Consider the following 13,515-nt stretch of genomic DNA (forward strand, 5'->3'; position numbering starts at 1 on the left):
CTGACTGCAAAATAAATACGAGAAAATAATCAACAGGCACAGATGTTTCCAAAGACGAATGGCTATTTCTCTGTAGTTCTCAGCAACTTTAGTTGCTTCTTGCTACATATTAGGTTTAAAACATTTGTGAAGCTAAAGGAGGAGAGGGGCAAGAACATATTGTCAGGAAAAATTGAGTGATTGTCTAGTCATTTCTGGCAAAGCACAGAAATACTGTGGGATCTTAAGAGCAGTGACAACATGTTATATTCAAGCAACGTATCATTTAAGATTAGTTTTTGCAACTTCATAAATACAATTGCCTTGGTACATTCTAGATTTTAGATCTATATTTGTACATTTTACATACAGAAAGACTGTCCTTACTTAAGAATAAATGAAAGAACCTTGACAGTTGCTAAAGGTGGGCAGTTTACCTTGCTGTTGGACTCTCTGGACAAGGTGTTGTCAGATCTTTTTCTCAAGCAGTCAAGAAAGGGGCCTTACTATGATAAAATAATAAATAAATCTATATAATGATGGCTTACATAATATATGACTGGCAACTTTATTTTCATCCATTTCTTTCACCATACCTGAATGCAATTATTGAACAAATTTCTTTTGTGTCTGAACTTTAAACTAGACTTCCAACGCATTGCATCTTATATGCTGACTTCAAACAAAAACCTGGTTAGATGAATGATCAATTCCTAGATTGTTTAAAAGGATTTCCTTTTCAATTTTATACATACAAGTACTGGATTTAGTATACTTTTTCTTTTTACAATGTATTAATTTATGTTTTGATGAAATACTATATACCTGTCCTATCAAATGCACATTTGGAAATGTTTGGGATTGCTCACAGTATTTTTTTGTTTTGCTGCTGAATTCTCCATATATTAAGATGAAGACTTGAAAAAAAGAATGTCATTAATAAACATACCTACTTTATTCTGTGGATTGTATTCTTAAGTTTCCTAGGAAGGTTTGAGTAGCTTTAAAGGATCTCATTCTTCTGAGATCCTCTTGTCAGAGACACTTGCTGGTCTGCACTTCTGGATTTGCAAAATATCCCGTGCTGTTCAATGGAGAGGAGATAGTTTTCCCGGCCAGAATGGCATTCAGTGCTACACAATGTGGTGGCTATTAGTGGGCATCTGTTGGTTTTCTTTCTATTTTTTCCATAAGACTGCAGCATTTCTTCCCTACTCCAGCTCCTGTAGTGAAGTTCAGTACAGATTTATAACTGTGAGACAGTTGACTTTATATTGTCTCTCTTCCCATAGCTGTGATTCTCCATAACTTTTAATAAACCAAACATCAACACAAACCTGAACATCACATCTGGCACCTTTAAGTAGCTTCATTTAAATGCCTCAATACAGCATGCCAACAAGAAGAGTATTTCCAAAAAAACAATGGGAAACTCAAAGGTGCCTTGACTTGCCCCTGCAGGGCACAGACCAAGATCAGAAAGAACTGAGTTTGAAAGTCACGTGATAACTGTTGGAATACTTTTTCACCAAATAGAATAGCAGAAAAGCATCCACAGTGTCAGCTTGTGCTGTTAGGCAAGGGAGTTAACTCAACTGAAATGAATTTGAGGTTTCATTCATATAACAAATGTAAGCATGTGTCCAATTACATTGTCAATCTTTAGCAGTAAAATTTGAAAGAGTAAACCTGACCCAACTGGCTCAAGTGCTGCTTTTTAAATCCATCCATGGTACCTTAAAACCCTTTATTAAGTTTTCAATAGCTAGAATGTTTTATGAACTTGATCATTTTGTTTCTCCAGTAATATAAAAATAGCACCAGTTTAGCAAAATATAAGGTATTTCCTTGCAAAGAGGTTGAGAACTTTAACTCTTAAAACAAGATTTGGACAGAAATTCATGTAGTTTTAGCTAAAAAGCTTTTCACTAAATCTTCAAAGTTTTCTATAGTTCTGATTTTTTCATACAAATATTGAAGAAAATATCATTTCATTCTTACAGACCTTAACAGTTTATACATACTTCCCCATGGATATTTTTCTCATCAGTCATCAGCATTTTTGCAAGAAAATAATCTTCTCTCTCTTATCTTCATTTTTTTTCCTCTAAGATGTGTAACACTAATACCAACATTCCAGGAATTATCCTAACTATAATAAAATAGCAAAAGAAAAAAAGAAAGTTCTTTAATTGAGTTTCTGTTGGAAATACCAAAAAGAAGAAAAAAACCACTATACGAGTGAACTTTCTACTTTCTAGATGTATTTGAACAATGCTAAGTCTGGTTACTTAAGAACAGGAGAGTACTTCTGGATCTCTGGTACTTCTAACGGCAAAATCACTCTGCCACTGCATAACCCAAATACTGGGTTCTTCTACACCAATACCAACTCAGGAAGAGACCTAAAACTTGACACTGATACATACAACATCTGGTAGTTCAGAAATCAATAAGAGCAGTGACCTGCTTTCACGTGAGAAACACGAAGGTTTTGGGACCCAAAGGTCCCAATGCATATATGGCTTTCCAACTAATGGTTAAAAAACAAGAAAGATGTAGATGCTTCATACATGACTAGGGAACGAAGTAAAAGACTCTTGCTTTAAGCAAATATTGTTCATGTTTACATACACAAGTTTTTTACTGCTGAAGTCAGAAGTGGCCTGAATTAAGTGATGGAACAGAGAGAAATAGAATGAAAAGGTGCTAAAGAAGTTTATGGCAAAAACATCTTGCCAGAATAGCATAGCACTTACAGAATTACTGCTGCCCTCTGACTGATCATGTGTGAGAAGCTGGGAGGAAAAAGGGTATTTCTGATGTACATCAAACACAGTAAAAGCTGAACTGAGACCACAAAGACTTTTTTCTGAAACAGGATATGAATTTAAGTCTGCAGAAATATAACTGGTGTGTTCATGTCTTCTAAGGGGGGCCTTGAAGATGCTTCCTAGAAAAAGAAAGTTTGTTTACGGTATACAGCTTCTAATTCCAATGAGATGCAGTAAATCAAAGCCTAAGTTAAGCTAGTGTTTGCCACTCTCTCTTCACAGTGGACTCCAGCTCCTTTCTGAGTCAGACCGAATGCACCTCTTTGCAACAACTATTGAGACAGTAAGTTCATCCTTTCCCAGGATTTAATGCAATTTTCAGAGCCTAATTGCTCTTGTGCACTGTAAGGAATATAGTACATTGAGAATAAGCTTGAAACCAACAATTGCCAATTTTTCCCTCCTCTATTCTCTCCCTATTTCAGCATCAGATTCTCTCTCTCGTTAACACAGGTATCTTTTGCAATAAATAACAAAATCATCTCTTCATTTCCAACACGATTGCTACAAATCAACACCAATTCTGACTTTGTATTGGCATTAGCATTTCTCTTCAAAGCAAATTTGATACTTTCTCAGCAGCAGCATCAAATTTCTTTAATGCATATTGACAGGCAGGTCAGTAGCCAGTGACTTTTTTTAATGGCTGTACTCTTTTGTTCTCTTTGCAGTACCCACAAGGACCTGAATGACAGAAAGTTCATTTTTCTGCGACTGAACATCTGATTAGAGTAGCCCATGCTTTACCCCCCTTTGGGAGACATGCTGTCAGCCAGCAAAGCCATGGTGGTTGTGGTAACTGTCACTGCATATCCAACAGCTGCTCTGTTACACATTCCCTAACCTGGCAAGGACTGCACTGCGGAGATTCTGCCACTTTCCTCCACCCTGGCTCTGTGCTACCACAGCCCCGTACCTCCAGCAGGTAGGCTGGCGAGCAGCACTCGCTGCAGCTGCTTCTCAGCTTCGTAGCACTGGTTCACCACCGGCAGGAAGTCTCCCTGAGGTATCTTCCATGGCCTTCACTCTAGAGGCCTCTGTCAAGAAACCAGAGCTCCTCAGCTAGAAGCCTGCAGAGGCCTAACCTACTTGGTACTCAGATTTTGCAGGCAGCAGTATGCTGTGGGTTTTTTGCTACATCAATAGAAAGAAATTATGAGAAAACATCATGCATAAGTGGGCATTTTTAATTCTTTAGGCTCAAAGAACATGGGCTGCTGAATAGAAAGCTAATAAACTGATCAGTACATGTTCACCGACAGAAAAATAATTAAGTTTGTTCTGTTCTTATGTTCTAACTAGGCTTTAGCTCAGGCAGATCTTCAGCTATGTAAGACAGAACTCAGTGCAAATTGTATTCAGTAGATAGACATCTTCATTAACACCTGAAAGGTCATTTTAACACTAAATTATTCAAAACGATCTTAATTATAAAAATCTAAGTGCAGTAGTATGATCTTTGGAACAATTCTTTTTATTTCTATTTCTGTTGCAGACAAGGTAAGAACATGAATGGGGCTTAAACTGCCAAGAAAACTGGTTGCATCTTCCTACAAGGTCTTTGCTTGCACTTACGCAGGATAGAGCTAATAGCTCAGTCTTTCAAAGAGGTCTACATCTGAAATTAATATGAAACATGCTAGAGCATCATGATATTCTAGATGCTTAAATATGTAGCAAACAACTCCAAATGTGGAGTCCTCGGTACAGGAGACACAGACCTGCTGCATCTCCAGAAGAGGGCCATAAAAGTGATCCAAGGGATGGAACACCTCTCCTACAAGGACAGGCTGAGAGCACTGGAGCTGTTCAGCCTGCAGAAGAAAAGGCTCTGAGGTGACTTGAGAGAGGCCTTTCAGTATCCAAAGTGGAACTACAAGAAAGTAGAGCACAGACTCTTTAGCAGGGTCTGTGGTGATAGGATAAGGGGAAACGGTTTCAAACTAAGAGGGGATATTTAGGTTGGATGTAAGGAAAGTCTTTTACAGTGAAGGTAGTGAAGCATTGGAACTGGTTCCCCAGAGAGGTGGTCTATGCCCCATCCCTGGAGCCATTCGAGGTCAGGATGGACAGGGCTCTAAGCACCTGATCTAGCTGTGGAAAACCCTGATCACTGCAGGAGAGTGGACTAGATGACCTTTGAAGAGCCCTTCCATCTCTAAGGATTCTGTGATTTTATGATTCTATGTATTTCTGCTTGCGCAAACCACAGCATGAGCTTAAAATAATTATAAAAAAGAAAATAAAAAAATTTCGCGTCTTTTTTTCATGATCTAGTCTTAATTTCTAGTCAATTCAAGGAATGCAGGAGCTGAATGACAAAATCACTTATTTACTCTCAGTTACAACTGAACCAAAGCACTGGAAATTGGAACCATAACAATAATAACATTTGCCAGAGATGTTAGATCAAGTTTTGCAACATACTGCTGCTTCTCCCACTCACATTGGCAAAAAGTGATCCTTAGGCATTACAAAGTGCCAAGCTGTCACAGATGCAATAGAAAGGAAACGAGTAACAAGCATGAAATAGCAATGGAAGAAAGATGAATGAGGAATCCATAAAGAGGTAATGATTTAAAAAAAAGTGCTATTTCTCTAGCTAACTTGACTGTCTCAATTTTGCTATGATTTTCTAGCTGAGGAAATAAACACTGAGCTAAGCAAATTTCCACAGTGTAAAATCTCCTTTTCTGAACAGAGAGGAAAAAAAAACATCAAAACAAACGAAACCTTTATTTCTATACATGCTACCAACATTATTCAGCACAGACAAGTGAAAAAGAATTATGCTGAAATTACAACTCCATTTTTTTTTTAGAACACAAGGGTTAAAATCTTGTTCATAAATCATTATCTGCTGTTCTGTTTCAAAATTCAAACTTCATCTTCCCCTTTCTACAGCTTAGTCCAGCATGGGAATTGATTCATCACATTCTTCCATCATCTTTTTTTTTTTTTATTTTACTGAATATAAATTACAATACTGAGGGAGATTTACATGTTTATATTATAGAACACAGTGCTTGGGGAAAAAAAAAAAAAAAAAAAGAATTTATCTCTAAAGTGGATTTAGTTGTAGTTCCAAATTCCCATTCAAAGTAAAACACAGAAGGATTTGGAGTATGGGTGTTTTCTCTGGTTTTCTACTCTTTACATCTTCTCTATGTTAATGTATATAATTAATAATTTTTATAGAATAATTTTATTTTTGTTTTGAGCCTTTGACTTACCAGAAATATGATTTTTTTTCCCCCATAATTTTGTTGTAGAACTTCTGGGAAGTCACAGAGATGTTTTCTGAAGCTTACTGAGAGGTTACAGCATTGGGTATTCTTTTCTCTAAAATCTGAATTAGTCACTTAAACTAAATAAAAGGTGTTATAAAAAGTGGGGTAAAAAAAACTGTCAAGAAACATCAGTTTGAAATAGCCTGACCAAAAAACCCTGTTCTTCTGAGCTGATTAAAACTTAGACTTGGTTATGTAAAAACATGACAGAAAGCTGAACTTCAGTTACACTTTCTTTTACACGTTTCTGTGCAATTATATCTTATTTGGTGCCACGCTCCTTTCCCAATTCTATGGGATATGTACAAAAAGGAATTATATGCCTATATGTAAAGCATATAAATTACTTTTGACCTGTATCACATACACATAATGTTAAGAGACAAGCAGAAGATTTGTTCATACTGAATACAGAATTTGTCATGTCTTTTTTTTTTGTCACCTGTTGTCTTCTCAATCATTTACACAGTGAGATTTCTCAAATAGATATGCAGATGCCTGAAGAAACAGATCCCAAACCCTGATTTTGACAAATTGATACATTAGTAATGTGCAATGATCACGCCAATGCAGAGTATAGGCAAATAATAGAAGTATTTATGAAAAACCTATAATTCCAAATTGGAGCTTGCTATGAAGTCAAGAAATACAAGCAATACCTTAAACTTTTATTTAACTGAGCAAACAGACTGACTATGATATCCTGAATCATACTATTTGCATTCAATTGCCAGCTGCCCTTTGGCAAAAGTTAAAGTTGTCATTCATTTTTACTGAAATTTCAGAACTGTCCAGCACTTCCAAGATCTCATAAGATTTGTTTACAAACTTTGCCAAGGTTTTCCAGTGATTATCCATTTTTGTTCACAGCTTTATTACATTATACAATCAATCTCATACATCTCCCAGTTGTGAGCAAAGGTTGAAGATTTTTTTTGTCAAGTCTAAGACTTGGTTAATCAAAGGCTCTGTAGCAAATGATTTGAAATCAACTTGAATCAATTTGAGTCAAGCTGAGGTTGTCAGACTCTTAACAATCTCCTAAAACCAACTGGAGTTAACTGGGATATGTCTTCCCAGCTTTCAATTGGATTCTGTGCATTACAATGTAACATTAATCAGTTTGAAAAATACCAGAAGATTCTAAGAATTGCACTATATTTTGTCACATTAACTGCAATTAACCCTTGCTGCCACCTTATCAACAAACCATCAGAACTGGAGTTGTCCAAAACATCTACTAAACATGCCAGAATCATATTATGGGGAAATATAAGCTGAGAGCTGAGTTTTGAAATCAGACCTTCCCTCTCTGAACTCAATGATCTCTTAACACTGAAATAAATGTCAGAAGATAAAAAAGTACATCAGATATAAAACCATACTCAGGAACATAAAGAACATTAGGAAGGGACAGACATCACATTCATTTGCAACTGCAATGAGAAATTATTTCACTGCTCAAAAACATTTGATAGAATAATTACCTTGTCTTCAGCAATACACATATACTTGTAAATAGGCAAGTGCCTAAGTGCCCAACATAGATAAGATACTATGAACTAAAAAGTTTATTTCTAAAGCAATGAATGAATACAAAGAAGAGCACGAGATATTTTTATCCTTACTGAACATCAGGTTATAGAGTTTTGTGACTGCCAATACTATTTCTTGATAACATCCCTATCTCACTAAGTATAAATCACAGAATCAGAGCTGGTCAGTTGAGGTTCTCTAGCACAGCAGTTAAAGTCAGATTGAATTTTCCAGACTGGTGAATATGGAGATGCTAAGTGTTCAGCATTATTATCGTTGCATCACCCTTAAACACCTGAAAACTAAAGGGAGCAGAAAATCTTCTGTAAAACAACATGTTTTGATTATATCAGTCATGGAAGGAAATGCATCTTCTACTCACATCCTGTTTATCTGTCTTTAAATGTCAAGATGGAATTCGTAACAAGAAAGTGTACTGAATATATTTAATTATTATAAACATTAAGAAAAGTCAATTACAGTATCTTTCAGCTATTAATGGTCTATATTTCTTCACTCTATGCCACTAACAAATCCCGACGCCAATGATGGAGTCAACATGGATGTTGAGGAATAGATTGGAAAGCAGCTTTGAACTTCAGAGCTCACCTATGTAAAGATATTCTCCTCTGTGGCACAAACAAACCAAAATCATTTTGGGGAGGGATCAGGAAACGTTCAGGTTAGTACCAACAAAAAGAAAGTTAGATGGCTCAACTGCAAGCTCATATACAAGGAACCATGCCAGGCAATGTCTACTGCTGTCCAGAAACCATGCTGAATTCAGCCTTTTAAACATTTAACATCAGGAAGTAGCTCTTCTCTCTGTAGCATTAAAAAAACAAAACAAAACAAAAAGTGGAAGTATAAAGCAAAAGAACTGCTAAGTAGCTTTTTAAAGAAAATATTGAACAGAAAGAGAACTTAGCAGGAAGGAAGGAAAACAAAGTAACAAATATGTCTAAATTAAACCTCCAGGGCAATTGAGAGTTGCCCTACAATTGATGTGAATGTATTCAGACAAGAAAACACCCTGTCTACACTCTGAAAAGTCATTGTTCTTGTAAGTAGGATAGATCAAATGATGACAGATTATAAAGACTGTCTCTCATTTTAGTAGTGGAACTTCAATTCCTTCTCATAGTACTGAGCTACTATTATTTGAAAATCTAGATGTTGATCCAGTCATCTGTATCTGGTATATGTTTTTTTGCTTTGGATTATATCTGAATTTGTTGAGGTAAAAGAGGAAGTTTTAAGGAAACAAAAGCCAGTGAAAGACTGTGCTGCTCTATGCAGACTTTGCAGAAGGAAGGGAATCAAAGTGTTTTTCTCTCCAGTAACTATATCTAGTAGTAACTGGGAAACGTAATTATTATTTGATGCATTCTTTCTAGTTGAGCAGATGGCCAGTTCCCTAGATACTACTTCTGTGACTTCTTGCTAGGACAACAGGAATGATGGGAAGTAGCCACCCTGACAAGATGCTTCAAATTCCCTAAAACATGAGTAGAAAGGCCTACCTCACAAAGGAATAGGTTTCATTTTTGAAGAAGTGATAAGAGACAAGGCATAGAGGCCTGGAAATAGTGCCACTGGAGACCTTGCCACCTGATGACATGACAACTGCAGTCCTCGGAGCAAGAGAGAAGCCAAAGTAACACAGTGCTAATGCTTGCATTGTGAAGATATCGTTCCAAGAGTCTCATGTGTAACTTCATGGGCCTGTAGGCTTGGAGGTCTGCAAGCTTCTAGAACAAGCAAAATTACAGATTAATTGGACAAGATAGAAGTAGTTCAAAACTCCTAATGCTTCCTCCTCCTTCAATTGCATATTCTGCTAAGAAGATCTCTGATCTTCAAACATTTAGAAAGCAAGCAAATAAATGGGATTAATTTTCTGTGGGTGAACTGCTTTACAACATTGGAATATGCACCACAAAAGAGACTATAAACTTTTTCTTCATCTCTTTTTCTCTCCTGGAGTAGATTTCTCCAGTGAATGAAAATCTCAGAATGCAATTGCAAATAAGACCTTGAACAACCTTATAGTGGCTTTTGTAAAAGTGTACTTCCCTTAAGCAGAGAAGAAAATATTTCCTTTGATTCTAGATGCTAATTCTTATTTAAAACTCCCTCACATCTCTCACCTATCAGTGAAATATTTATTTCACGCGAGTAAGCGTAGCAAAGAATCACAGCCTTTTACTGTAAGTTACATTTCATGGAACAAGATCAAAAATGTTAACAGCAAACATGTTGAAGAGATGCCATTTGAAAATATTCATTTGATCTAATATGACAAGGCTATTGTTTGGAGTTTAAAAAAAAATCACACCTGTGTGCAGACAGATAGAGGTTCTTTATCTGGTAAGAACACGGTGCGGAGACTTGTACGATAGATATTTCATCTCTATTGTTATTTATAGTTTCATTGTTAACACAGTCTTGGTTGATGTGTGAAAGCATGTTCACACCTTTGAAAATGGGCGATTAACTAATCAAATGACAATATGAATCTCAGAAACACAGAACTGACTGCAATCCAGTACTACTTATGACTATTCTTAATTTTTTGAGAACTGCTGAAAATCAAACATCCCCATTGCCTCTAGCATCCTTCAGGACTATAATGGGAATCATAAGAGTTTCCCTACTGTAGTAATCAATGCAGAAAACTGTGACCACAATCACGAGTTTCTTTTCACCAGAGTATCCAGTATTTTACTCTCAGGGAACTAACTGCATGAAAGATTACATGGCAGTTCTCCTTGTAGACATAAGGTGTGGGATATAGTAGAGAAGAAGATGAAGAAATGATGCATGTAGCACAGAATAAACAGGAGCAGATACCAGTATGGTACTTAAGTTAAGCTTATAGTACTAACTTCATCAGTGTACTGCAAAGAAAAAGTCCGATGCATGTCATCATAACTTCACAGGATTGCAGAACAAATGCAAGATTCATATTTTAAAAGATCTTATTAAACACAAATTCTATTCTCTGAATGTCATTTCAAAACTCTCCCTAGCGATAAGATGCAAGTAGGGTTTCTTGTTTATGTGATATCCAGTGATATCCACTTTCCATCTTTGTTGTTGTTGTTGTAATGGAACCACCCCATTTAACTCTTGGGTGCTCCTACAGAATGGAGCTCACGTAACCGGCACTTCCACCTGAAGGATGGCAGTAAATCTTTTCTCTATATATACAGTACTGATCTTACTTACATCTACTCTGCATATAAAAACGTGCAAAATATGTACTTACAAAGCATTTAGCTTTTTTATCCATCTACTAAAATTCTTGACATGGCTTTTATCACATTTCTTACATTGTAACCTCCTCTTTTCTGTCACGAAAATTGTTCTGTTGATATTCAACTCAGTCACTGTGCCAACCATATCCAGCCACCACTACGGACTCCCAAGTCTATTTCTTCTAATTTAAAGCCCCTTTCTAGATGGTTTATGTCTTAGTTATGTTGTTTCTGTTACCCATAATGTCAGTCTCATTCAATTATTTGTCAAGATTTCTAATAAATTGTATGACACTTTTTTTGATTCTTTCTCATTTCCAGTAGTTTATAAAAGTTCCAAATAGTGTAAGTCTATTTTCAGATCCACACTTGTATATTCTCTTACTCAAAACCAATTTCTGCCCCTCAAACCTCCATAAGAAAGATTTTCTATCATTATTGTTCCATTTCTATTTGTTTTTCATTCACAAAGACGTCATTTTTTCTTAGCATTCAACATTTTCTTCTGACATACGTGAAAAATAGAATTGCAGAATTTTTAGCAATCTTTCATTGCTTTCCAGGCCTGACCGCACTTCTGCAGCAGGGTAGGGCAGGATGCTCAGGTTACAAAGTTCATGGATATTTCTTTTTGCATCTATTCTCTTCATCAAAAAACAGAAATACCATTTGAAAGAGAAGTTGTCTCTAGCCTAGTATCCCGTCTCTAAAACAATCAAAGTAACACAATACCTAAAGCAGAAATTGAAGTTCAAAGGTCTTAAATTTAAATAAATCTTTGTAGTTCTCATTCTGCAGGGCATCTGTAGATACCAACAACCAAAAGCCTAAGATTGGCAAAGACGACTAACTTCAATAATTTAATTTATATTGATTTCAACTTACTGTTTTAAGTTTTTGGATCTCACGCTGTAAGCTCCTTTTTGTATCATGTGGGGTTTTTGCTTTATGTTTTCTTGTTGCATATATGTAACTCTTTGCAGATTGACCATCTTTCTTTTTTTCTTTCCCAACACTTGCATTCATTGCAGAAGAAGCATACGCCAACCTTTAAAAAAAAAAAAGCTGCATTTTCACAGCCCTATTCAAAAAGTATCAAATTGGTGAAAAAATATCAACTGAAAGTGGTATAGTTTAATATTACCAAAAACAATTATAATATCCGTATTCTACCCCACAAAATGAGAACAAACTTGTGGTATAAAAACAAAACACCAGAAAGGCACTTAAGGCTCTATAACAGAAGTACTCTGAATCAGTAAGGCCAAAGGCAATCGTGTGGAAGATTTTGCCTACATCACGCTCTACTAATTTCTGTGAATGCTTTGGCATGAAGAACTTAGCTTTTAGTGTGGCCTCAAGTTAAAATAATCCATTTTCAAATAAAAGCACTGAATTATCATATGGGGAAATGATATGTAGGGTTAGGGGAAAAAAAAACACAAGTAAGCAAACAAAAAACTGTGAATTTGAAAGTCAGATCTCTATTTAAATGATAATTATTTTTACAAATAAATAACCTGAAATTGTGATCCCACAGTTTTTCCTAACTTGCTTCTATTGCTATCTTCCAGAGGCACACAAGGTTTACGTAGTATCTGAGGAAGACTCCCGGACTTCTCACTTACCTGAGAATGTAATGTTTAACGCTCAGCTCATTTGCAGTGAGCAGGAAGTAACAATGCGGGATTACAGAGGAAATGCTACTGAGGAAGAATTTTTGCCACCTCATATAAGAGGCTGATGTTTTAAATAGACTCATTATTCATACCACTCATCTGCCAAAACAGTTGAAGAGGCTAGTGGGAAAAGAGAGCAAGCAGGCTCTTTGGAGACTCTGAATTCTATCTGTTAAAAAAGTCTTGACTTTCAGCTCTCTTTATGTCTGAACTATGTATTACTTTCAGAGTGACCTAAGTACCTTCTTACAGATTTTCAGTGTGTGTTTTGCGTCTCAAAGTGGTTGACCACTTTATGGTTGATCATTAACAGATAGGCTAGCCAGTTAAATATTCTAGAGGCTTACAAGAGAATTATTCATCTGCCCTTAAAGCACGCTTCAGATATGCCTCGATACAGTGGCAGACCACGAGGACACACAGATCGGACTGAACTGCAATAAACTCCTAGTGATGGTTATGCAAAAAGCACTGTGCATTCTTTCCTCCTAACGTGTGATTTGTCTTAAGCAACCATACTTATACAGGAAGCTCTTTCATAAAGGGTGCAAAACAACTAACCAACGAAGGCAGCCACTCCCGTAATTCTCATTTTCTTCTCACTGCCTAGAGCTCCTGGAGAAGCTGATATTCTCTGCTCCAGGAGACTTCCAGGGACGAGCGACTAAACCACCTCAGCACCGCTCACAGCCCCTCATCCCAGGGGACGCGCAAACCCAAACCCGCACTCCAAGGCTCCCTCAGCCCCTCCCGCCCTTCCCGCCTTCCCCTACGCGCGCGCCGCCGCCGCCGCCCTCTGCCCGCATCGGGGCTGTGCAGAGGGTTGGTCCGCGCCTGCGCGGCAACGGCTTGGGGCCGGCCACGTAGGGTGCGCAGCTGCGGGTGTAGCGTGGAGCCGCAGATGGAGCCTCCCCCCGGCGCAGCAGGTAGGGGCGGC

At 37.1% G+C, this 13,515-nt stretch overlaps 1 protein-coding gene and 1 long non-coding RNA gene across 2 annotated transcripts in view; one reads left to right on the forward strand and one right to left on the reverse strand.

The window, feature by feature from the left end:
* Positions 1-13,294, reverse strand: part of LOC116216759 — a 70,581-nt gene extending 57,287 nt beyond the window's left edge. Inside the window, exons 1-2 of the long non-coding RNA XR_004160152.1 lie at positions 13,140-13,294; positions 11,785-11,947 (exon numbers count right to left, since the gene is read on the reverse strand). This is a non-coding gene — a long non-coding RNA (uncharacterized LOC116216759). The remainder of the gene's footprint in view (positions 1-11,784; positions 11,948-13,139) is intronic.
* An 89-nt stretch (positions 13,295-13,383) lies between these two features.
* CMC1 (C-X9-C motif containing 1) overlaps positions 13,384-13,515 on the forward strand; it is a 46,439-nt gene continuing 46,307 nt past the window's right edge. The window contains exon 1 of the mRNA XM_010712885.3: positions 13,384-13,504. Within this exon, the coding sequence (XP_010711187.1) occupies positions 13,480-13,504 (25 nt within the window). The 5' untranslated portion in view covers positions 13,384-13,479. The remainder of the gene's footprint in view (positions 13,505-13,515) is intronic.

The sequence above is a fragment of the Meleagris gallopavo genome, chromosome 6, assembly GCF_000146605.3.
Source record: "Meleagris gallopavo isolate NT-WF06-2002-E0010 breed Aviagen turkey brand Nicholas breeding stock chromosome 6, Turkey_5.1, whole genome shotgun sequence".
Lineage (NCBI taxonomy): Eukaryota > Metazoa > Chordata > Aves > Galliformes > Phasianidae > Meleagris > Meleagris gallopavo.